This window comes from Mugil cephalus, chromosome 8, assembly GCF_022458985.1.
Source record: "Mugil cephalus isolate CIBA_MC_2020 chromosome 8, CIBA_Mcephalus_1.1, whole genome shotgun sequence".
NCBI lineage: Eukaryota > Metazoa > Chordata > Actinopteri > Mugiliformes > Mugilidae > Mugil > Mugil cephalus.
In genome coordinates, this window is record NC_061777.1 from 7,208,297 (window position 1) to 7,235,385 (window position 27,089).

Here is a 27,089-nt window from a genome sequence, read left to right on the forward strand (position 1 = left end):
TAAGCTTGCTTTCACAATTAATTCAGTATTAGGGTAGCCTTAAAGAAAAGCCCAGATTCAATATAATTAAACCAAGCAGGAGATTATCCTGTGTCGTAACACTAACCTGTAGAGTAATGTTATCATTTTTTGACTTAGTGGTTTGGGTTTTACAGAAATACTGAGGATTTTTGACATTTTAAAAATGAGAAGTTACACTTTATTTTTCTATAAACATTTTTTCAAACTTTTTATCAATATGTTCTTAGAACTTGTAAGAAAATGTGTCAAAAAGAAATAATACTTGTGTTTTTTGTTCTGTTTGTGAACTAGAGTAACCCAGATTAATTAGTGACAGTATTATTTAACTGATTACACAATGAAGTCAATCAAATAAAAAATGTCCCATGTAACCACCTCAGTCGGAACAGACTGCGTCACTAATAGGTCAAACAAGAACAACAAAAACAACATTTCTTCTGTTATATTTGCGGCAGCATGGTGCTTCACAAAGGCCAGAGCAACAAAAAAGTTCAATTATGATCGGTGTGTTAAATTTTTTTTACTCCCCGTAGGTTTGACACATTTAACATTTGTCAACAGGAGCGGACAACATCAAGAAGTACTGGAGTCGTTACTACCAGGGGTCGCAGGGTGTAGTCTTCGTACTGGACAGCGCATCGTCGGATGAGGACCTCGAGGCAGCGCGCAATGAGCTCCACTCGGCTCTGCAGCATCCACAGCTCTGCACGCTGCCTTTCCTTATCCTTGCCAATCACCAGGACAAGCCTGCTGCAAGGACGCCAAACCAGGTAAACGGTCCTGTCCTGTATGTCTGTTGTTAGTCACTGCCTTTCCTTCAGTGTCTCGCCTTCAGATTCAGTTTCTCTCAGTTTACAGAATTCATTGTGCACATTATGATATAATCACCTGTAAATAAGACGTTTGCACCTACAAATGGATCAGTTAAACCCATCAGAGATATTATGATTGTCACCCAATCTGCTGTGTACAACATTATCACTTTTATAATGTTGTCAGTCTCGGTTGCAACCCGTCTTATAATATCACTGCTCTTTAGTTGCGGTGGAATGATGGCATTTGCATGCCCCTGTGAACTGAGGAGCTAAGTTGTTGGAGAAAATACCACAGGTCAGGTCTCCCAAGGCAAATTGGTCCCCAGTGAGGGGCGAGACGCACAGAGCCATCAAAAGACCTCTATAGATCACTTTTTAGTGGTAAGAGAAACCTCATCTGGAATTGGAAAACCAGCACCTCCTCCTGCAGTCAGACCTTGAAAAAGAGCTTGCAGGCAAATCCCTTGTGGTTGGCCCGTACTAATTGGGGCAGATAAGGTTCACCCCCCCAAAATAATGCCATGTGTACCAGTTCCCTCAAAGGTTAGTTGTATGAGCATAGTGCATTGCCAAGTGGGTGGTACCACGGCCAACAAAAGCCTTTGGCATTTAGCGTGGAAGGAGCTGGAGCTAGTGCGAGACGTGAAGTGGAACTAACTAGAAATTATTCGATTCACAATTTTGCTTCTGAATTAAATTCCTGTGGCTGGAGAGTATGTTGTGTCTTTTATGGATGCAACTTGGTTACCTGTTGTAGAAAATCGTTGTTGGAGGTGGTCAAGCTGTAGAAGCTGACTTTAATTTCTGAAGCAACAGACAAGATATTATTGAATACACTGAGCCTGCAGCTTATGTTTTATCAGAGGTCTTCAGTATGGAAGGAGTTGGGAGAGTTTACAGACTTTCAGTTGACCTTTACGAGGTCCTATCTGATCATCCAAGAAGTAAGAGCGAGGACAGTTGTTCTAAATGCTGTTGGCTCAAACGCTTCTTAAGTGGGCTATCACATTTCTCTTCGCAAGTGGCCTCTTCATAGGCCACTTCCATACGGAGGTAATGAGATGCCAGCTACAAGTGGCAGAGATGCATTTTCTCTTGCAGGTTGTCTCAGCTCACTTTTGGGTTGGTTTGGGGATGGGAGGAGCCCCGCTGTGGTGTTCTGGTGAATCCAAGGGAAAGGAATTCTATGTTTCACTTGGCCTGAGTGTGGGTGCCCTGGGTTTAGACATCTACTGTATACAAGTTGGCAAATGAGTGGAAATGTCATGTAGTTGTCGTAGACTAGTGTTGCAGGTCACGTCACTACCTCCCCTCAAGTCATAGTTCATCACTACGGAGACAGTGACACAAAACAGCACAGTTAGGATATTCTGACTCTCCTCTCTCCCAACCTGTATGTCTTACTTTTTTTTCTAACTATGCGCTGCCACTCTGCCTCCGGCACGAAAGGAGCCTCTTGGAATAGGATGTTATGCCTAGCATTCCCTGTGCAACACTCACTCACGTTTCAAAAACCTGGAACCTCGCTTTAACATGTGTTCACCAACCATCACACATGCATCAGCTGTAGCATCCGACCTGGTGGCTCTGAAGGAGGCGTGGAGAGATGACCATGTGCATGTCCTGGGCTAGACCACCAGTGATGCGAGCAAGCAGTTCTCTGCTTTGATTCTGATGCAGTTGAAGCAAACCTTTCGCACCACCTGAATCTGTTTAACTTAGTTTAACTGATTAGTATGGATTGGTTTCACTTGAGCACAAGCCGCTATAGTCACGCAAATCCCCTAATAGTATTGATATTTTAAATGGGAACTGCTCGCTTTAAGCCCAGCAACACTGGCCTCTTTGTTAGCCCTCATAACGTAGCCAATTAATTCGGTCTGCGAGCTGCCCACGCCGGACTTGATGTGTCCTCTGCTATATTTGACCCATCACTGCAGCGGCCACTGGAAGTATTGACTTTGCTGAACTGTTTGCAAACACTAACGACACGTGAGGCGGCTTATAGGCATGGTGAGATGTGATGGATTTGTGCACTATGCTGGTAGGGTCATTTCAGTTCGTACTGAATCACTCATATGAAGTCAGGGAGGTTTAGAAAGCTGAAGGCATCATTGCTGCACGTGTTTCCATATTGTATCCACCATCAGCCAAACATAACTTGGCATTATCACAATTTTTTTTTACTTCCACATACATGCGCTTATGTTAAAACAAATCCATACATGTTCGTTGTAGATTCTTGTCACTGTTGCAGACAGTCAGTCTCATCTCATCTTCTACAACCACTTCCCCTCAGTAAGGGAGCAGGCCTTGCTGGAGCTTATCCAAGTTGACAATCAATCTCATCTATCACACAAAAAGCATGACGTGTTTTTATTAAGGTTGTGATTTTTAATAAGTCATAAGGGAATCCACTGTCACTGGCGACAAATAGTATTTATTAATTCATTTAATTCCACCAATAGTGTCATAATAAACTTTGATCTCTGAGTGGCACAATCAGAGCACTTGAAGCTGTTTTGATTATTTATTATTTTTTTTAACTGTTTAATTGCTATGTGTGTTTGAAATGATATGGTCATTAGGAGTGTTATCATGCCTGTGTGCACATATTATCATCTGACTCATGGCTTGTCACTGAAGGAGCTTAATGTTCAGTGACTCATGACTAATCTTTGCAAAAGATCAAACTAAATTTTAGACCAACTGTGAAAGAAATCATTGAGTCCACCTCTGCTCCTCTGACACTTTCTTTGTCTCTGTGCTGTGTATAAAGCACAGGCACGAAAGAATATTCCTTTGTTTCCCGTCAGTGATAGTTAAGTTTCAGACAAAAATCACACATGACACTGTTAAGAATAAACAGTGAACCCACTCAACCACTGGAGAGTGTTAACCAAATATTTGCTCAACGTCCTCGGGGGTCTCTTCCTGAATCTCATTTTCAGTTCGTCCCTGGCTCCTCTTCCATCATTTTTACTTAAAGAAGCTTAAGCCTTTAGATTTAGATTCAGCCTAACTTTGCATATTGGATGCATATAATAAAAATTTATAAATTGCCATTTGTGTGACATTATTTATACAGCATGTGGTGATGCAAATGAACAGGAGGATGCAATCGCACTGGTGCTAAACAGCACATTTAGCCCAAACTGGGTCTGCATGATACCAAGAAGTATCGGGATATCCAAGGTTCTGTGCTACTTGTAGCAAATAACATCCTGTGGATATTTTAGAGAGAAAGGGATTTATTTTGGATTTATTTAACAAATCCCTATTACACTCCTGGAGAACCTGGAAAAAAATGAAAATACCAGCTTTTTTTTATTAGGTACTTCTTTTGTTTGTCACAAAATCTCACAACTAACTCAAAGCAACAGCCAACATCTGGTCTTAGCTTCCATCACATGCCACTCTCTACATGCTTAAATAATATTTGCATATTATAATCGTAATTATGGCAAACTTGGGTAAAATTTAAAGGCACATTCTCCCACAGCTTCTTTGCAGTCCTTATGACAACATTAATAATTACAGTTTTAGTTTTAATAGTTTTCCCTCCTTTTAAGGAAAGCCAAGTTTTCTGAAAGTAAGTAATTAAGCACATGTACTGAAAATAATTAGTTTCTTCATCATCATTAGTGAGTCTTTGAAAATATTTTTTTCAATAGTCACAACCTTTGATCCATCACAACAATTTGCTCCAGAAAACCGAATCCGGTTACGTCCTCAGTAATGCCTTTGAAGTTTCTTTAGCAATTTAAGCGTGTCTTAATGTTTACTAGACGAGTCAGTCAAAATTAAAGCATAAAGTCGTGCATGTGGCTTTGTATATACCACATGTGATGCATGGACATAATGCTGCAGATCTTGTCACATTTTTCCCTGTCAATGACCCGACTCAAGTACTTCTCACATGGGTCTACAATGGCATCATGCTGGGGCCTGTCTTCGTTGTCTTTGTCTTCCTTTGGCATAAATGGGCATAACTGGAGTCATCGAGCTCCCAAGAGACTGAATTTGAGATTGATTGTTTCTCACCACTGAAAAAATACTTGTATCACTGAATGCAAATCTCTTCAGAAATAACTTTCTGCACCTCAGACCATCCAGAATTTAAAAAAAACAAACTGTGATGTTGTTAAAGTACCGCTCTGATTAGTTGTTACCTGCAGAGAGTCGTGAAAATTCCATGTCAAACTAAGGACGGTTGGAGTTTTGTCTCTTCTCTCTTATTTCATAATGTGTCCAGATTTGTTTGACATCTTTTGAAAACTGTAGTGACGCGTATTCTTTTCTGTGTATTATGCTTGACAGAATTTAAAAGGACGCCACAAGTAAATTAGACCGTCTACATTCTTTTGGCTTATTTAAGGCGGATTAGGTCTGCAGTGAAAACAATGTGTCTGTCACTGGAGGTCTGTGTGCAATATTAGATTAGGGCCGCAGATGAATGAAATTATGTGTTGTTGATGAAAAGTTGCAGATTTTTATAGGAAAATATATTGGATTTTGCAAACTTCCCATTGCGGACCCTTTGCTTCTCCCGTGTGTTTCCCTCTGAACTCTGCAAACCTCCTAAGATAGCAGCTGCACTGCAGGTTCTTGGTCCTTGTTAATGTTTGACAAGCACCACCCATGAAACAAGCCCAGATGTAGCTGGTCTGAATTCTATTGGCAGCTCCTCTGGCGATGACACGATACACAAATTACGTCTCGATGTTGACCTTCTTCTCACAGCAACCACTCTGTTGACAGAACAAGGTGGCCTATTTCCTCAACACACACTCTCGCGTTCGCTAGCGCTGTTTTCTGGGGCACTCCTTGTTTATGGTGTCACGTTAGTGACTTAGGGTGTTTCTGACACGGCCGGAGCGAGGGGCGAGAGGAGGTGGAGGTAGGGTAATACAGCTCAGTGAGCCTGTTAAGGCCTCACTGGGCCCCTCTGTGCTGGAGCAAGTGTTTTTCGGGAGCAGGGTGGGTCTGGAGGAGGCAGAATGAAACGTGGGACAAAATTCCTTGTTGACATCAATCTCCTGCCGTTGGGGGGCCCCAAGGAAGCTGGGGAGGAGTAGAGGGGAGGTCACCCTGTTGATACAACACCTCAACAAAGCAGGTCTGTTTGGATGGCAGGGCCTAATGGACTGCGTCCACGAGGGCTTCTTGTTTTAGAAAACGCTATCAGTGCTGCGGACAGAGGTGGAAGCCTTCTCGGTTGCGCTGGTATTTTAAAGACTGAATGAAACCGAGGATGCACTGCATCAAGAGTGGAAAAAACAATGGCAGCCAGGACTGAGTCATGGTGTGGGCTTAACGCAAAATACTGTAAACAGAGGAAACGGAGGCTACGAGGCTGCAGTATCTAACCTTGACAGTCATGAGAACAACTCCCCATCTAGGATTGAAGACAGAGGCACCGAAGCGCTGTGGTTAAACTCCTCAAATGATTGAATGGGAAAAGCACCCCTCCATAGTGTCTTTTTTCCTTTCTCACTCACACACTCAGTCAACCCAGTCCTGAACGGTCCCTTTATGCTTTCGCTCCTTGTGAGTAAAGCTGTGCCTGGTATGAATTGGAGCACATCTGTTTTCAGTGTACCAAAGCTAAATCTGATGTTGCTTATTCATCTTAACAAAGTTACACCACACAGTCCGGCAGCCACTTAAATGCTTGGTACTGTACAATTGCAGTTAATTTGGAGAGAGTTTGTGTTCATTATTTTTTTAAAAAAATAAAAAACATTGTTCCAGCTCTTCACTCGGTTTCCGGAAATTCAAGGCGACGCTGTAACGACGAGGCAGAACGGAGACAGTGACAGATTCTCACCTCCTCACCAACCGGCATGCAAACAATCATTAATCATCAATTTGCCATGTTTTTTAACAGAAACACACGGGCAGACGCAGACATGCGCTCTTGTCACTCGGCCACAGTGACGCAGACATAGTTTGTTGTGTACGCGCCGTGTTTTCTGAGTACAGCTGATCCCGGAGGAAATACGTTTTTGGATATTTTCTTTTGGCTCCTGTTGACCCTTGTTGACACAGTCAGAAGTCAAGTTGAGAGCATCTCGACTTTTTTGTGTAGGCCTCCATAAACAAGCTTTTTTTTCTTTGATCAGTGTTCAAGGAAAGTCCTCTCAGGTCATCTGTAGCACTTTGTAGCTGCACCATGGCTTTAGAGTTATCAGTATACCCCAGGGTTAATTTAACTTAGGATAGTTGTTGTAGTACAGCTGGTGATTAACGTGGAGTTTTGATTATATTAATGCATCACTATCACTGTATGTCTGCATTCACATTCTACGTTGTAACACATACTGTGAATATATGAATGTGTCAAGAGAGACACGCACACAAACACACACGGTGGTGATAGACAGTGGGAAAAAGGCATTACACATATACTGAAATGCCATCTGATGAGTGTTGAAGTGAGACTATGCATCTCCACTGCACAAATGGAGTCACTGCTGGCTACTTGCCTCAGATTTAACCCATGGTCCACGCGTGCATGGGATTTAATATGACGTCGGGCCACCCTGTGCAGCCATAACCGCTTCAGCTCTTCTGGGAAGGCTTTCCACAAGTGTGTTTATGGGAGTTTTTGACCATTCTTCCTGACGCGCATTGGTGAGGTCAGACACTGATGTTGGACGAGGAGGCCTGGCTCGCAGTCGTTGCTCTAATTCATCCCAAAGGTGTTCTCATCATGTTGAGGTCAGGGCTCTGTGCAGGTCAGTCAAGTTCTTCCACACCAAACTCCCTCATCCGTGTCTTTATGGACCTTGCTTTGTGCACTGGTGTAGAGTCATGTTGGAACGAGAAGGGGTTCATCCCCAAACTGTTCCCGCAAAGTTGGGAGCATGGAATTGTCCAAGGTCTCTTGGTATGCTGAAGTGTTCAGAGTTCCTTTCCCTGGAACTAAGGGGGCAAGCCAAGTCCCTGGCCCTCCACCAGACTTTACACTTGGCACAATGCAGTCAGACAAGTACCGTCCCCCTGGTAACCACCGAACCCAGATTGGTCCATCAGATTGTCACATGGAGGACTGTGATTTGTCACTCCAGAGAATGTCTCCACTGCTCTTGAGTCCAGTGGCAGCTGCTTTCCACCACTGCATTTGACACTGCACTTGGTGATGTTTGGTTTGGATGCAGCTGCTGGGGAATGGAAACCCATTCCTTGAAGCTCTCTACGCCCTGGTCTGGAGCTAATGTGAAGGCCACATGAAGCCTGGACGTCTCTAGTGATTGACTCTGCAGAAAATTGTCAACCTCTGCGCACTATGTGCCTCAGCATCCACTGTCCCCACTCTGTCATTTTATGTGGCCTACCACTTCCTCTTACCACTGACAGTCGACTGTGGAATATTTAGGTACAAGGAAATTTCAAGACTGGCGCTGTTGCACGGGTGGCATCCGATCACAGTACGTCACTGTAATTCACTGAGCATGTCTAGGGGCTAGATTTTATACACCTGTGTCTATGGAGGTGATTGGAACACCTGAATTAAATTATTTGGATGAGTGGGTCAATACTTTTGGCAATATAGTGTACATTTTTATTTAGTTAATTATTCACCTTTTATATTCTTCTCTTTGTGTGTGTTCTTTTCTCAGCACACTTATTTTTCTTTTTAAACTGAGAAGACATAAAACATATGACCCGATAATATTCGGAAAGGGGTCGTAATGTTATGCCTGATTGATGCATCTTAATATATTTTGGTTTAACAGTCAAAAGAGTATAAAGTTGTGTCTTAAATGTGTCTTTATTCACAACAATTGCTTGATTAATGATACGTTACGTAATTTGAATTTGGCTGTAAACTTTAACAGCTGTAAAGCTGTGGTTCAACTCGGCGATCTATGTATGCGTATACACAGCTTGAACATACCTTTACGGTCTAAGAAATACCTTATGGCATTTATTCTCTGATCTATTTCAAAGTACTCCTTTTCTCTTTCCCCACTTTCAACTCAAATGTGTTCTAGCTTTTACCTCTAAAAATGTTGAACCCGCTCCAGCTCGTGAAAGGCTATAATTCATTGGAAGTCAAGTTTTCTGGAGGGAACGTCCTCACCAGCCCCACAGCTGAGTGGGTCTCAGCGCAGCCAGTTTCTGTTCTCCTGTGGTCCACAGGAATGCGGCTCACACAATGATGGAAAACCCACCACCAACAAATTGTTCCTCCGATGTAAGAGGGGTCTCATCTGACCAATGTGCCCCTCCTAGATGCTCACAATAGAAAACAGAGAGCCCTCGCGCTGCAGGGGAGGTGAAATAGATCACTGAATGACAGGTGTGACTGCATGTTTTTGCCATTTCTAGTAATGGGCTGTGTGTATTAAGAACTGCTTGTACTGTTTCAGGTTTTATTTTTCAGTGGAATATTGGCTAGTAAATCCAGAATGGACATGTGTAATGATACCACATCTGAAATCTCAGTATTAGATTTTCAATTTATTATTATTATTATTATAATGAAAATATTATAATATAGTATTCAAGACTCACACCCGATAGACACGTTCTGATCGCTGCTTGGTGGAACTGTCAGTGACGGCTAAAGGTGAGGCCACCACCAGAGATTAAGAGGGTGGTTTGGGTCATGGTGTGGGGAAGTAATTGTTAGCCAGCGTTTTTGTCTCTATTATCATGGTCTCTGAAATAAAGTGGGTGGAATTGGGGGAGGTAGGGGGGGGGGCCCTGGCTCTCTGTTTGATCATTGATCTCCATGACCCCGTTTGAAGGGTTTTAATCTCTCCGTTGACCTCCATGAGGATTTTTTTGAGTAAAGGTCACAAGGGGTGGATGTTGACTGAGGACTATCAAGAGAGTGAGGATGCTATAGGGAAAGGTGGTGGTGGGGTATTTACAAGTATTTGTAAATCTATGGTATGGGACATTTTATTTACATACCATAGATTTTTCTGCTTAAACACCGGCACTCATACGTCAGTACATTACGCTTTTAATGTTTCTGACCTAGTTAATCAATCCAATGTGATGTAGTCTTGTAAAGGTATACCCTGAGTTTCCTTTCCTTTCCTTTCCTTTCCTTTCCTTTCCTTTCCTTTCCTTTCCTTTCCTTTCCTTTCCTTTCCTTTCCTTTCCTTTCCTTCCCTTCCCTTCCCTTCCCTTCCCTTCCTTCCCATCCCACATATCCAGCTGACACAAATGCGACTTCCTCTTTTCCATCCTGACATATAACATGAAGCCTTATATCTGTGGATATATTTTTCCACCATGCAAATGTCTAACTCTATCCCCAAAGAAGATTTAAGGCTAACTTTCCTCTAGCCTTTGTGCACCATGTCTCCAAGGCACTACTCTCCATGACAATAAGAGGATAACGCTGCCTCTGTCTTCAGGGCTCAAGCTAAATGTTGTGACAAGAGAACCAGGCTGCACCCTTTCACATACATCTGCTCCACAGTTGAGCTGCTTCATACACTAAACCATTGGCGCTGATCCCTATCCTCATCGTAGTTTTAATTGACAACTGTGTAGATATGTGTTTTTTTAATAACGTTTTATGTTTTTCTCATTGAGTCTTTTGAAAGCACTGTCTGGCTGTATAGCTAGCTATATGCACTCTTATATTCATACTTTCAATAAGTGGTCATTGACGTCTGTATAACACACCATGTTGATGACGTCACCATTTACACTCGTGAACAACAACCAGACTTATTAATAGGTTAAATTGGTTTAGGTTTAGGTTTAATAGTAGTAAATCACAGGTATTTGGGGCCCGTTCGCCTTTTGAAGATAAACGTCTGGTTTTAAATCTGTCCGTCTGGTTTCGTCCACACCATGATTCGATTGTCCGCTTTTTCTCAGCACCTGTATCAGCTTAGCAAAACGGACCCATTTGTTGTAGCCAAAGCAAGCAGGATATCTTTCAAAATACCTTCAGTTTAACGTAAGCTGCCTTTAGCACAAGGACAGAGCGGGAGGGCTGTGATTGTATGAAGAAAATCAGATGTGAGTTGCTGTTGCCACTGATTGGTCACACTGTGGGAAGAGTAAAGATTACTTAGCGTTCACATCTTTGAGGGACTGAGGCATTTGTAGCTTTTCATTGTAATTTTTAACATTTGGCCAGAATGTATTGGTTATACAATGAACATGTAGTCTTTTGAACTCATTCTGAGCTAGCTGACTGATCTACTGAAGAAGACGCATGAGATGACAAAGCATAAGTGGCAGTCCTGCCATCTGTGGCGGTCAATTTAAATATGCCACCCACGATATTTCAGACAGGACATATGAATTAGTTTGAAATGCATATGGACCAAATACTGTTGGGTTACAAAGCGACTATTACTTTAAGAGGGAAATTAAACACTCCATCAAGTGCACCACATTTTATAGACAGAGTTCTACTTTTATCAAGAATAGATAACACTAATGACAAATGTTGGTATATATGTAGAAAATCTGGCAGCCATTATGTTTTTTAGCATGGGCGCAGCCGTCTTGCTGTACTGTGGCCTGTGACGTCATGTGGTTGGTTGGCTTGGTTATTCCGGTAGTGATGGTGGTGATGGCAAAAACTATACCTAAAAAAGTTAACATGGATATATTGGTCTCACTCTTTGTAATCATATTCCTGTATCCGTCCAACACCTCGTAGCGTGTACTTGTTTTATATCTCATTTTAAATAGTGGTTCCAGCTAGCTTGGCTTACCTGATAAAAATGGAGCATTGCAGTGTTTCTGCTCACACATCTTTCAGTGAAAGCATTCCCACTTCCAGCACGTCCACCATAATGTGGAAAGCACGCCCTGTGGTGGTACAGGACACACCGAGGATTAAACGGTCCGGCAGATGGACTCTGAAAGGGTGGAATCGGTGTGTAATAGCCACACTTGCTGCGTTTCCATTACCCCTAGAGATGCGCAAAACCTAAACTTACCAAAACTGGTAATGGAAGCGCCTACATTTCAAAAAACCTCTGAAATAGCACTTTAACATTTTTATGCTCTGTTAAGCCCTGTTTTTTTTCCAGACATGTCAAAGTAAAGTTCATCTCAAAAATGCTCATTTCACATTTCCCCGTCACCGGAGATGGTGCAGAGGGTCATGTGACCAGTTCATTTGAAGTCCTTCTTCCTCTTATGGGATACCACAAGATCAGACTTTACGCGAGTTACAGCTCATTCGCAAAAACGCTTTTATTGGAAATACGTACAAAGTTATCGAATTTTGAGAAAAACTGTGATGGAGACGCAGCTACTGACACCAAAAAGTCAACATACTCTTCTTCCACTCATAGTGGTACCACAGCTCAAGATCTCTTTCCATTTCATCCAACCAACACTGTGATGTATTCGACTAAGTCATTGTAAAATAGCCACACCCTAGCAAAACCAGGTAGAAATGACAAAAAATAAACTTCTTAAATCCTCTTAATATTTGACTTTAGCAAATGTGTTATTTTGGATATAGTTCTCAGTACAGGGGCCGATACATGTACCTTTAATTTCCCCCTGTAAAGTGACGCCAAATAGCACAGTGCATTTTCCTTTATAGTGGGTGATTGTGACATATTTACAGCACATTCTTCTTTAAGTTGTTATTTCAGCAGAGTAGAGTAGTTCAAAACATTGTGGAGCAACTGATTCAAATGGTCCGTTTGATTTGATGACAGAGAATAACTCTCACAAAGTTGTTTTGAAACCACGTTTGCGGGCAAAGACACCTGAGAAAAGACCGAATTTTCTGCCTCTTTTCTTTTTTGTGTTTTGCCGACATAAATCAGATCACAGTTTAGCTGCGCAGTATCCTGAGGTCACCCTGTTTTTCTTTCTCTGTTATTGCTCCTCTGCGGGGCAATTAACAACTGATGATAAGGTGTAATGGGGCACCCTTTCTTTAGAGGCTTTAATGTGGATTGCAAACATCTACCTGTTTTGTGAGGAGGAGAAACAACATGACAGGAAGACCAGGAGAAGAGGAGATGGGAATGTTTTCATTAGAGCGCCTTTGGTATTCAGGCCAGATAATTAAGTCGTTCTTTTAACTTCTCTCTTGCCCAAGACCTCCAGATGCGCCCGAGTGTTGTCAGACAAGGTGTGTTACAACACGCCCATCCATGAGCAGCTGTGCGGATGTACTCATTTATGCATACAAGCGCGCACCCGTGGAAATCAAACAGTTTTACGTCAACAGACCTTTTCACCGTAATCTCCGTCCCTCATTGTGAACGGACACAAACGCACACACGCAGACACGCAGGCCCACATCACGATGTTATGTGGTCAATTCACTGCTCGCCCTCAGGAATGTAACTGCACTCCAACTAAACCACAAGCAGATACCCACATACGCAGACGCTGTGGTCTCCCCTCTTCTTTACTGTCCTCAGCTGGAAAGGTTTAAAAAACTGGTCCCTGGGAAGGAAACCATAAAGAGTGGATTTGATGTGAAGAGGAAAACCACAGTGCTGGGTGAATTGTGATAATGACAGACGGAACACTTCCTGGCTTCTTGTTTTGAGAGAAGATACGAATCTCAAGTAGTGTTACCTAAGATACTCAGTGTAGCCAAGCACAGAGATTATGCTGACGGGGCTGAGGAAAAGCGAGAGGACTATGGAAACACAAAGCTTCACATGAGAATGATATTGAGGCACGATGTCAGTGCCCCAGACCTCCCCTTGAGCTTATCTCTCTGCCCATCGTCTGGGGCTCTTTTATCAGCACACCAATTGTATCCAGGCCGCAGGTTTATGCCTGTGTTTATTGTATAGCTCCACTTGGTAGGTATGCTAGACCTCAGTGTTTTCAAGCTGTTGCATCACTGGTGAGGAATTGATGTGGTTTTATTTTCATATATCATAAACCTATAACTATCTGCAAATATTTGAAACAGATCCATTGAATAGGATAGTGTATTTAGTTTCTAGGTACCTATGAATGCCTGTGGTATTCATCAAAAATTGACGGTCGGATAGTAAGAATTAACATTCGCCCCTGACACAAGCGGTCGAGATTGACCAAGCGCACCACGTCCGCTTGTTTCTGTGAAACACCGACTGTCCTAAGAAGATTGGTCGCTCAATAGCCTAATTATTGGATGCAAAGGGTTCGAGCGAGGGGAGGTTTTCCAGGAGTTAATTGATTGCGTTCTCTGGGACTGATTAAAAATAAATGCTGAAATTGTTTGCCAAACGCTGTACACTTTGGCAGCCGTTAATATACCTAGGCAGCCCGCCCAAGTAAAGTTTGTGTGTGTGTGTGTGTGGGGGAAACACTGATATAATGATGCTCCACACTGTGTCCAAGCCTTTGTGTCTTAGCATCTGCATTCCTTCATGGCACAACCGCCTCCAGATGTTATCCTCCTATACTGTACCAATGTATAATTTTTTTTTTTTTTCTGTAAAAGCAGGGAACCCTTGCTTGGGTTGGATTTCCCCCCATAAAGCCACTTTATTTGGCAATCTTTTTTCATCTCTTCAAAAGACTTTGACATGGGAGCCCCTCAGCTGAGCATTCTGGATAAAACATTAAGGGAACCAGGCCTCACAAACAAAAACTCTCCCTGACTTTAAAAAAGGCAAATGGCAGCTTGAGATATATGATGGTGTAGTTTTATAAAAACCAAGAGGAAAAGTTAACAGCGCTTCCTTAAGATGGTCTGTTCCCTTACTTTACAGTATAGAGCCTGAAATGACTGCGGCGTTTTCACCTGCTACTGCTTCAGTTCGTACTTTCCTGAACTTACTTCATCACTGATTAATAATCATCTCATCTGTTTTATTGCACTTTTTTATACCAACTTACCATCTGTAAGGGCAACCATACCAGATCCGCAGGCTTGTCAGGTACCATCAGTACAAAGCTGGTGCCATGTGACGCCCCCGGCAGCTTGCCAAAAGCTAATTGTGCTAATTGGCGAGCGCCAATCCTGTAACAAGGCTTTCAGGGGTGACCCACCGACACAGATGAAAGCGCTAAGATTTGTCTTGTGTCAAGGACTTGTGGGTAATCGGCGCGTCCGCTGACCTGAAGGCCAGGGGGGCAGGACCACAGCGCCGAGGCTGGTCTGTGTGTGGAGATGGGACTAGAAAGGGGACATGAACTGGAGCATCTGCCCGCTGAGTCTTCCCAGACTTTAGGATCTGGAGATTAAAGATGTCACAGCCATTGTCTGAAACGACAGATTGTCCCTCAGATCCTTACACGTGCACACACATACGTTAATGTGGTCGTCATTTTATCTTTTATTCATATCTTTCTCATACAGATGCGTAACAAACCCTTGGTGCAGTTTACTCAAATATATAAAATGTGCAAATGGCACTAGGAATAAACAATTTTGTTAAACTAAAACATGTCATTCTGGAGCTATGTGCAGCAGAAGACATTCCTTTCCTTTTCCTTCTCTCTCCGGAACAGTGGAGTATATATAATCTAGTCTCAGGATTGATGGATGAGCCCAGGAACCAGACAGAAACTCTCCCAAGGGCTTTAACAGTCACCAGGTCATTTTACTTTTGCAGCTTTAGTAGTCTGATAGCCTTAACTTGGGAGTGGAGGGTGGGGGTATTCGGTGCTGCCTATGACAGAAAATTGCTTTAAAACTGACAGACATACGCCTCCGTTTGTTCCTTTAGCTGTTTTTGTTATTGTCCGACGCTCGGTGAAATCGGCGTAACATCCTCTTCTCATAAATGCGTTATACCAGTTTTTAAACGGTCTGCAAACCTTTTAAGGGTTATCGCATACTTTCAGAGACCTTGTGTAGGATTGTCTGTGTTTAAGTCTGACTGGAGACATTTAGTTTAGAAATATTCCAGATGACTCAAATCTGCCAATCAGATAAATCGCATTTTGAAGTGTATTGCAATTTCCATCATATATTATAAAAAAGAGATTTTTCTACATATTATAATCCTGTTATATAACAGCTTTCATCCACATGTGCATTCAGACCGTCCAATGACCTCAAAACACTTCAATATATGTATCAGATTACGTGTAGAGTCGGTCGACATGCTCTGCTCGCTATGATCAAATAAATTGTTCCTGTAAGATCATTGTGAGCTGGGACTTTGAGACTTTGTTAGACAATCTGATTTGCACTCAGTCTTTTTATAGCAAAGCCAGCATGCAAATACACACACGCGCACACACACACACACACACTCTTACCTTTCTGTTTGTCTCATCAGTTCTCTGCAGCCCGACAGACTAGGCTAGACTTTCCAGATAGGGGGCACCCCAGAACACATCTTGTTCAGTCTGGATGCTGCCTGTGGTTTTGGAGTTGGAAATAAACCTCGGCTTTATTTCACTGAATTTTATGGTCTTCCCCTCGAATATGGTTTAATTCATCACATGCATTAATTTAACATTAGTTAATAAGCATTTGCTATGTGGGTGGTAATATACTTGGGAGTGAGTGTAGTATGCTGGCGCTTAGCCAGAGGGTTTTGCAGTCCCAAATTATAATAGTGTGGTTTAGTATACTTTACTGCATTTGATTGAAACCACGTTACATTTCACAACAGTCAGAAAAAAACTGTCAGGGATCTAAAGGCTTTCTTTTTTTTTTTTTTTTTTTCTTTTAAGACAATTTAATTAAATGTTGATCCTAAGTGATAGAAATGCATTTAACCAGTTTCCTTTGTACTGTAGTTGAGTGTGAAATTAAATATCACCTAATGATGCCAGTTTTTTTTTTTTTTTCCTGCATACCTGGGTTGAATAATGTCTGGAACTCGATACATCGCTGCACCTCATATCCATTTTCTCTTCTTGCAGTCATTGCACCGCTGCTCTGAACTAAAATAAAACTCAACATTAGTCATATAATGGGATTATATAATCCAGTGTAACAAAGCAGAATATTCAACAGAATTCTGGTAGTTGAACTGAAAACGTAACGGCGCCCCCCTCCTCCGCTGACTTCGCTACGCTTACGACAGATTCATGTCCGAGGGGGTTAAACCGTGTGCGCCAGAAATCAAATGAATGCACAGGATAGTTGGCAATTCGCTCCTCCGCAGTGCAATGTAGCTACATGAACATGTAAACTGTCTGAGTTTTGCAGACATTGCTGCAGGGCAGAGGGAATTACACTGTCACACAGAGGATATGGAGCTGCCGTGATATCCTCTTGGCACATAGTTGAAGACCATCCAGGTGGAAATCGGTATGCTCTGCCAAGTGGGAGGTGGTGGGAGGTGGAGGAGGGTGTGGGGGTGAGGTAGCAGCGCTGGAGGTGCTCATCTGCGTCGGCAACCGGCGTCTTTCGTGTAAACAGTATATGGTTTTACCTGTTGTAGTTGTCAAAGGGAGGGAGACAAGGTTTGTGGCATTGGGCGTGTGAGGCAGCAAACATTAAGGCTTGTTTTAGGGCCACTCACGCCTCTACAGATTTTTTTCCGAAGGGGGAGGGGGAGGAGGGGAGGCGGTGGGTTATAAAGTTGCATGAACATCTGTGAGAATGTTTTGTATTAAGGTTACACAGCTTCTTAACAGTCACTTAAAGCATTCAACAGCTCATGCTTTAAAGCATGACTGTCTAAAAGGCTAGCCGCTGATTCATTTCATTTCATGCAACTCATCTGGGTTTTAAATCAGTTTCTTCTTTCAACTTAAAATCATCTTACAACCTCTTCCATCGTAGGAGAACACCCTTCGTGCTGTTGAAGACACGCTAAAATATTTAGATTAAGCTCCTCTCTGCTAACGGCAGTAATCAGATAATTACACCGACACCTCGTTACACCGCTTCCATTTCTAACTATAGAGGATCCTCACCGGGTAAGACGAGTTGTGCAGTGTTGCATGATGTAACATGAAATTAGAAGCCTGCATTTGAAACAAGTCTGCTCGGTAATCTTTGATGACAGTGTTGGCTTGAGAATTGCTATTGATAGAAACACAATCTTATCTACACATAGGCTTAAAAGATGATCCCGCGCTGTATGCTAACTCTGTCAGGTACAATCAGACCAGTCTTGTTCGGAGTGAGCGGCTGTGTTAGATTGCGTGTTTCACTTAGTTAAAAGTTTTCCGGGTTTTTTTTGTTGCTGTCACTGGAGCAGACTAATTAAGTAGCTAAGAATAATATTTACACAGTGCAGCGTCTGAGAAATTTGATTAATTTGTCTGTGAATGTTGCACCATTTAACTTCATAAATGCAAAATGCCAGCGCTAACACTTGTGCAGTAACAAAACAAACAAAAAAAAAAAGAAAAAGAAGCCCAATTAATTTGGTGCAGGAGCTAATATGTGCACCCTCTCGCCAAAATATCACTTGCGTTCTTAACTTCTCATGCCGCAGCCAAAGCTCGGTAAAGAGCCGTAGCCGCCCTGTCTGCGTGCACGCACTCCAGGGCACGTTTAATGGCTCTGAAAAATGTCTACCAAAAATGGAGATGTGACCGACAGGATTTGGAAGCCAGGTGTCTTGAGCACCACAAGCCTGCCTGCAGTATGATTAAAGCCGCGGCATTATCGCAAACATTCTTCCAGCGAGATAACGTATCATGCTAAAGGGGTTACTGAACCGTACTGACTGCTTTCTACCCGCTGAATCTGTGTGCCATTAACCAGCCCCTCACATAATTTCCAGTAGGGGAAAAGGCTGGGTTTGGTTGCGTCACAGATGTTTTGATTGAAAATCTTTAAAAAACAAAAACAAATAAATAAATAAATAAATAAAAATGTCCTTATATTTGGAGGAGGAGATTTCAGTGTGGTCTCCTTGCATGTGTTTTATGTTGTCATTTGGCGGGTGCACAAAGACCCCACACATCCGTGGGACTCAAATGTGATCTGTGCCTGGTTATTCTATTTGTATAGTCATTGATTCAACAACACCACGTGTGTTTACGCATGTTATTGTGTTGTCTGCATCCTGTGTTCGCTGCGATCGTTTCTCGTTCGTTTTTTTTCAGTGCAGCCCATAGAAAAGGAGCGAGGGAAGAGGGATAGAAGTTCTTATGTGACTTGCACGGTAGGAAACAGACAACAACTTGTTGCTTCAGCCGTTCTTACGATTAGCAACGAGGAAGAAAAAAAGACCAGACGACAGACTGTGTAAAGACGTAGACAAAAGCAGCGCCCCCACACAGGATTTGTGGAGAGTGGTTTCGAAGCCCGTTGCGGTGGCTCTAGCAGCGCCTGCCAATGCTTGATGGGCAAAAACGGGCAAAGAGGTGTCAGCTGAAACCGAGGCAGACAAATAGCAACTATAGAGGGCGCCCACTTGTCACTCAGCTATGCATAACTTTAAATCCTGATGAGAGTCAAACGCACGAGATGATGGGAATTCGCTTGCTTTTCGGAGAGGCCGTCTCGAGTTGCCATTTGAGGAGCTGCCGATCGCGTTATTTGATAATTAAAAAAGAACCCACAACAAAAACAAGCGAGGGGGGCCTTGCTTTTGCTGTTGCTAGCACGTGCTGCGCTGGGCAGTGTTACCGTTCCACTTTGATTTGTGTCTTAATCTCACCAGATGACAGATGAATCCCCTGGGCTGTCTGTGTCACATGAGACCGACCTCCTCGGCTTCCTGTGATCTGGATTACCCTCCCAAAGGGCCGAGAGCAAAAGAGCACATAAAATACTTCGGCAATATAACCTCGTATATCATTTAAGGCTGGATAACGTCTTAACTTCACCACATCAACGTAACTGATTCACTGAACAGGGCATTTCCATAATGAAAATATTAACGAGAATCCTCTGATGCTCCAGGAGGAGATTTACTGTTTAAATGCCTGGAGAAAGCGTCGTGTCACGGCAGGTTTCTTAATTGTTTTAGCACCTCTTTTCGTTTCCCTTACTAATTCTGAGATTTTTATTTGAATTACATATCTCACATACAGTGCAATGTGTGACTTCCACCCAATTTGACTTTTGTGTCAACCCCCCCCCCTTTTTACAAACATTGCCCTCTGGGAACAGTTGGATTCTGTTTGGACCTGATGTGGGTGGTGTGAGCCATGCAACCCTGCCACTCTGCTCCGGTGTCCTCATCTGTCCCTTTCTGGCCCGCCTACCCTTCCACTTCCCTCCTGTGGTGTCCCTTCGGAGAGCCAGCTCCCCTGAACCCAAACAACAGCTCCATTTGTTCTGCCAGGGCTGGGAATGTACTCAGCCATCTTTAGCTATGTTTCTGCCAGCTCCAGTGCATGCCAGACCTGTGGCCCCTGCTGACAGCACCAGTGTCGACAGCAGAGAGCCCTGAGAAGGGACCCTATTGTGTGGCTCTGCGATGGTTGACCTTATGTACTCAAATTTAGTTAAACGATTCGTTTGTTTATTTCTCGAGTAATTGATTAGTCATATAGTTAGCTTACCACTAAACTATAATCTCAACCATTCAGCTCTCAACTTTCCATTCAAGCATTTTCTTATAATTTACTTGAATGAATGCTTCTACTTTGCTGATCTCATTAGGAATGTAGCTGTTTATTATATTGTACTATTAATACGTGTAGCTTGGTGTAGCTGTTTGGATTTCATTAGGGGGCATGCTTCAATCGGACCAATCGGAGAATGATGTGTGTGACTCCTCTGTCCTTCACCATATAAATGATTTTATCAGCAGATCTTTGTCGGATACATCAGTTCCCATCAGAGCGACCAACTTTTGTAGCCGGGGGAAGTTCAGACAGTATGTTAAGCATGACATAATTGGCAATCTGCATAACGTTGCTTAAATCAACTTAAAAAGACTTCTGGTTTCATAGATCTATGAGTGCATGAATAAATAAACTGCTTACAACTTGGAAAATGTAAAAAAACAATGTAAGTGGCTTTTCCATAGTAGCCATACGCTGCTGGATGGAAGGATGCAAGGAGATACTGATACTAGCCACCAACCAAAAATAAGAAAAATCTTTAAAATCGTAAATACTTATTATCACAGTTTTTTTTTTAATTTTATTTATTTTATTATTATGAGACGATAATGCGTTTGCCACGTGTTGTCAGGGTAACACAATTTTTTCTTTTTTTTTTCTTTTCGGTCTCTGACTAACAAATTCCACACCTTAGATTTACGACATAGGGTTTCGGTTGATTTTCTTCTAATTTTCTGCACGACTGGCAGTAGTAGCCGCCATATTTTGAGATTAAATTACCCATTGCGATGTGTCAATGTTTCCCAGAAAATCGACGTCATTTACCCAATCAATGTCGTGCGCTACGTCAATGAGTTGTTGCAGCCCAGCGTGTGAGCGTACGCCAGTTGTAGTGGATGAATGGCTGAACGTCCAACATGAATGTTATGTAATTTGACGATTGTATGTGGAACATGATATATAGTAGAGAGGCTCAAATGTCATTTTCTTATATATATATATATATATATATAATAAAAAAAACAGTTGAGACATGTGTGTCAGAATATGTCCAGTGACATGTAGAAAATGCACATATATGTAAGTTTTAATTGTCGAAACTAAGAAACGCCAAGAAATATATAACGAATATTTTCTTACAGCTATTTGCATTTAAGCAGCCACTGCTCATTGGAGACAAATAGGCCATGGACTAGATGTGAATGCCTCATTGCCCAACACTCTTCCATCACCGTTGTGTGAGAGATGGATGAGTGAGCGTATGTAAACACCGCATAGGGTCCCGGCACTTTCATAGTGCGGAACCAATGTGGAACTCTTCAGATTGCTCTTGAAGGACTTAAGAAAACACGAGTTGCTGATAGCAATCACTCGGTCTCGGAGATCCGGCTTTGACCATCACTTCAAACAATCCCCCTGTTGCCAATTAGTTCAGTCAGAGGAACATTGTCAGAAGTCACGGGAGAAGAAGAACAAAAAAAAAAAAAAAAAAAAAAGTTTGTTCTCGTCAAAAATGAGTCCTGTTCTGTTGAATCCGTCTTTCGTAAGCAGTCGTTTGAATGGCATGCTAGTGAACCGCAAGCAACGACTTACTTATTACCTGTCAAGTTGACAAACACGGCGAGGGAGAAAGTGGACTGTGCGCAGCAGAAAGAATGAAGAAAGGGGAGTATCCTCCTCTGTCTGGTACATTACCCATGAATGAAGCCTGACTCAGTCTGGGAACTCGTAGAGGATGCACTCTGGCCTCACGACACAAAGAGAAGGCATGGCCACTAACTTTGTACCACTTAAATCCAGCACTCCAGTTTCCATACATCATTCACTTAAGTTGTGTCTGGGCTCTTTCCACTTGTGTTTTGGACTCACATGACATACTTAACATGTGCGTGACCCTTACGTCGCGATTTAAACTGCAGACCCTGAATCTAAATAAAGACGGGGTCGGACCAAAAGAAGTCTCGATTTAGTCGAAGATATAAAGCCGAAACGAACCAGTTCAGCTTCACCTCATCTTGTTTTATATTTATCCCGTCGAGTCCGAGCGTCACCTGCTTTCTTGTCCGTGAAGTTTTTATTATTAAGTGTTAGTGGGCACTCACCTTGTAAACAGCCGGCCATCTGATCCCCGCGCCGCATCCCTCTCCACATTTAGAACCAAGTGGCCCCTTAATGGGGATGTCCCGGCTGGCATGGATGTGTCCGGACTTGTCGTACTCTTTTGCCCCCCCACCTCCCCACCTCCCCTCTCCCTCGTTGCCTCTAAATCACGGAGACGTCTTAGGAGGGATACGCTCATCTTTCAAGTAAATTAGGCAGTGTCATCCTGCGGGCCGTATTCTTGACAGCAGTTGCCATGTAGGACATCTGATTATAGCCACATCCTTGGTGTTAATGGCTTATCCTCTGGTTATATCATGAACACAAGAGATGACCTCAATGCATCATGTTTATGTGCTTTACGCAGGGCGTGTAGGATCTGATGGAGCCCGATTTCAACAGCGGTTGACGTTAGTGTTGAGATGTGCGTATCATTAATTACGTGGAATAAATGCGGTCTACAGTCCACAATGACAGAATTCAATAATAATCTGGGAGCCACTTTGATGTGTTTCCTCTCTAATGACTAAGACTGGATGTGACGCCACGTTCGAGCACAATGTGTGAAAGCAAAGTGGGTTTGGTTCTGCACATTAAAGCGCTGCATGAGTGCCATAAGGTGGTATTAAGGAAGCCGAGCAATCCCTGTAATTTTTTATATTTGTGCTTTGCATGCACGCTCTCTTTTTTTGTTTTGTTTTTTGTTTTTTTACTAAAGTTAAGCCGATAAAGCTCTGCCAATTTGTTGTGGCGTTGTTCTTGCAGTCTGAAGATGTCCATTTAGACAGGGGCGAAGAGGTGATTTACTTTAAGAGACTTGAAAAGGAGGAAAACTCAGGGCAAAGTGTTTGGTGAGTGCGGATTCACAGGTTTTTCACTGCGCGCAAGGTCCTTAAACGTCACAGTCTCTGGGCAAAATGAGTATTTTCGCCAGGGAAGATATTAAGTTACACGTCAGGCGGTGATGCATTTTTGGCATTCAGATGAGCAGCTTTGGTCTGTGTCAGTGGATTTGATCTCCCTTAAGAAGATGCACCCAGACGCTTTCAGATATTTTGTTCTGCAGTGCAATACAACTGCAACACAGACATTCACTGCAGACAGTATTGTGTGGGACTTGGCAGACACCCCCTGAAGCGTCTTTTGAAGAAGGTTACCTTGTTTGCCCCTTGAGCTATTTTCGCTCTGCCTCTCTGTCTGGACTCGCCAGTCTGTGAAAATACTCTTCACTAACCTTACCTCCTCCTCCTCCTCCTCCTCCTCCTCCACCACCTCCTCCTCCTCCTCCTCTCTCCTTCCAATCCCTCGTCTGTCATGACATCACAAACATCAGGTATCCAAAGCAGACAGCAGTAAATGGGCGTTTGTTTAATAGGCATTATTAACACACCTGCTTTGCAGCACATTCCTGATTACATGGTCTAATGGGACTGGCACTCCAAGTGGGATTAGTTTGGGCCTGGGGGCCTACACCTGAACCTCAGTGTTCCTGTCATATTCAAATATCTTGCAAGTCAAACAATCCAAAGTAAAAAGGGAAGTTTACTCCCGATGAAAAAATGAAATAGTCTTTGATAACAAATGTGTCCTGTTGATTTCTGTGCCAAAGATTCACAAAAAAACTATGACTAACTCAGTCCTGGAACTTCTCTTTAAGGCCATTAAAAGAAACAACATGTTAGATTTCACCGTTCTCGCTTTAGCTGCGGTGAGAGCGTTGGAAATATTTTGGGGGAACCAGCATCAAAATACTAATGATGTGTTTGTTTTTGGCAGCGCGTGTTTTGTCATGCTCAATATGCTGTTTTGTCCTGTTACTAGGTGCAAAAGGGGAAGATGATTCTTTATTTTTTTTTCCTCGTTTCCCACACAGAACAGTATTCTCTCCGGTCCCCGAAGTGGGCGGTGGTAATTGTTGTGGCCGTAGCGCATATTTGTCTCGCCAGCGTGTTACCAGATTTGAAAGGCCACCGTTGCGGATACGTGACCACCAATTTAAAGCATTTTCATGCCATGTTGCATTACACCACCGAGGGATTGTGGGCTGGTAGCGTGGCTGGTTTGTGGTGCTGGTTGGCACACAAACCTCTTTTTTTTTCTTTTTTTTTTATGTAACACCAAATGATAAGATTTTAAGATGAGTCATTGTGTACGGCTCCGTGCTTTCTGCTTACACATGGCTCACGATGCAGTCACTTCCCCTCAGGTTCAACCAGTAATTTTGAGTGAATGAACAATATGTCTAGGGATGTGACTAAGCACCTTAAGTCCTAATGTGGGCTAATGGTGAAATGTTAGAGGTCTCCAATGCTATACGACCAGAATGACCCTCCGTGGGCTGGCTTGCTGTGAGTCTGCTTAATGTCTGCGCTCTGCAGACTGACCAGCGCTGACATCTTCTCAGAACATTGTGTTTCTGTTAAATGGTTTTGGGCACTTACTGTTTGGAAGTGAATCAAATGGTTTTGAGTGTTTAAGAAGCAGCTGTGTCATAGCCTCCAGATGTAGGCTTCGGTAGCTCTGCTTTCTAAGGATGTGGATGCAGATGTACAAACAGGATATGGACATGTCCGTTGCTCATACTCTGGGGGAGAAAAAAAAAAAAAAAAAAAAAGGGTTCAGATATCTTTTATTTTCCAATATTTGGACCAGGACCATAAAAGCCTTTGTGCCTCCCTTCCTGTTCTACTTAAATTGTTTGTTAAAAGCAAAAGAGGCTTTCTGCCGTAGAGAATTTATGATTTTGTTTGCCTCTTTTCTTCGGTAATCCTAGCCTGTGGAAAGATATAATCTGTTATTTACCCGTGGACATGAACTGCCAGTCACTGACAATAGAGATGATGGCATTCCACCTCGCACAATTACTGCTGAAATCTGTATACGTCCGGACAAAGGCGCGCTTAACGGAAGCGTCGTAATAATCTCTCGTAATTAAGGCCTTTTGAAGTAATGTATGGGTGCTGAGCTCCGTCATTGTTTTCTTGACATGCACACCAAACTGTTACGCTGACACCTCGACTGCAGTCACTTCCTCGCAAAGTATCTTTCCGAGCCCTGCGTGGTTTTTAGCAGCCGAGGCGGCGCAGGTGATACCCCTGTAGTGCTTCTGTGCGGACCAACCGGTCTGAACAGACAGACCCAAAGGGCCTCGGCGAAGAAAGATGAAAGCGTCGCGACGACAGCCAGACAATGAAAATTAACTGTTCATCGCGCGCATTAATGAGCCACTGGCTGCCAAGTCTGAAGCAGGTCCAGGTACCGCAGCAGTGTTCCCTCAGCAAACTCTATCCGGTTTGATTTCACGTCGCCTTCTCTCATCCTAAACGCTCCGACTCATCCCCTCTGGTCAATATCTCACCTCTGCGACTCGTTTTAGATGCTGTAAATGTTGCGCGGTGATATACAGCCTATATATCTCTATCTATATATACAGTTACATTACATTCCTGAACGCCTGATTAATGTGATGGGAGTAATCTGATAGAAATGTTGTACTTTTAATGAACCGACTGAAGGTGTGAACTGCACGCACACAGATTTTTATCTTTATCTTTCTGCTTGTCACTGAAACGATCAATTACAGACCCTTTCTTTTTTCTTTTCTTCTCTTCTCCGAACATAAAACGATGCTTTTTTTCTCTTCTTCTTTTTTTTTTTTTCCAATTCGTCACCGACAGCTTCCCCTGCTTTCTTTTATTTAATACACATTCGGGGCATCTGCGTATAAACGAGATTCTTGGGATCGGTGATAATGATTTTGTAGCTCGCCAACGCCACAGACAGTTGTGTTGGTGACGGAAATCTAAATGAAGTGACAGCGTAATAATGTCTTTCGGTTTAGACGTTCATTTGACTCGCTCCTCCGAGAGCTGACTGCAGACACATGTCTCCCCGTCGTAGCTTGAAATGTTCACTGTAAGAGAAGTTCCACCATCGCGCAGGACGCCGATTATTATTATTTACTCTGAGTCGTTTAACGTCCGTGTGGTGCGTTCTGCATGCAAACAGAGAACGAACAATTACTCAAATATTGCTCCCGTATGTGAACAGTCGGAATATGTTTTCCTTTCGCCATGTGTTCCCTCCTCGCAGCGTTTGCCACCCATGCTTCTCACATATTTATGATAACGATGACAGAATCTTGAACTCTCCGCACTCCATCACATTTGTTTCTCTTTCTGTGAGTCGAACTTAGCCAAGCGTCTTAATAAGAGTTAACTACAATCAGGTGTTGTTAACCCCCCCCCACCCTCCACGCTCACCCTCAACCCCCTGGACAAAACAACCGCCCGTCACCACGTATGTTGTGCAGTCCACAAGTATTCGTTGTATTTATTCAGTTGAGTTTATGTTTCAGAGACGTGCTCTCGCTCCGGGTCAGGGGGAAACCCACGGGTTTCTTAGAAATCGAGACTTGGAGAAGCAGCTGTGTATACGGGAGATAAGTGGTGTGCTGATTCATCGATGCGAAATGGTTTACTACATCGGTTTCAGTATTAGGATACAGTGTTATTAAACAAATTGTGATGTCTAGTAAAAATCGCTGTTGTTGCCACTTCGTCGTGATCTCGTGTTTGTTTGCGCCTCGCTCCGCCCGAAGGGAATCGCTCTCGCGCACCGTTAATGTGCGTGTGTCGATTACGCGCTGCAGGATTTCGCTAAATTTCGTTTTTTTTTTTTATTTGTTATTAAACAATGTTCCGGAGAAGATGGATAACGCGGCCTCGTTAATCAGCGGAGGGGGGAGATATTTACCTTCTCTGGCTGTTTAGTGTCTCATTGTCTCATTAGGCTGATTAAAACCTGTCT

General features: G+C 42.9%; 1 protein-coding gene across 2 annotated transcripts in view; it reads left to right on the forward strand.

Moving 5' to 3' along the window:
* Positions 1–27,089, forward strand: part of LOC125012449 (ADP-ribosylation factor-like protein 15) — a 95,778-nt gene that overhangs the window by 50,887 nt on the left and 17,802 nt on the right. For both annotated transcript variants that reach the window (XM_047592411.1, XM_047592412.1), the window contains one exon: positions 583–791. In XM_047592411.1, the coding sequence (XP_047448367.1) occupies positions 583–791 (209 nt within the window). The remainder of the gene's footprint in view (positions 1–582; positions 792–27,089) is intronic.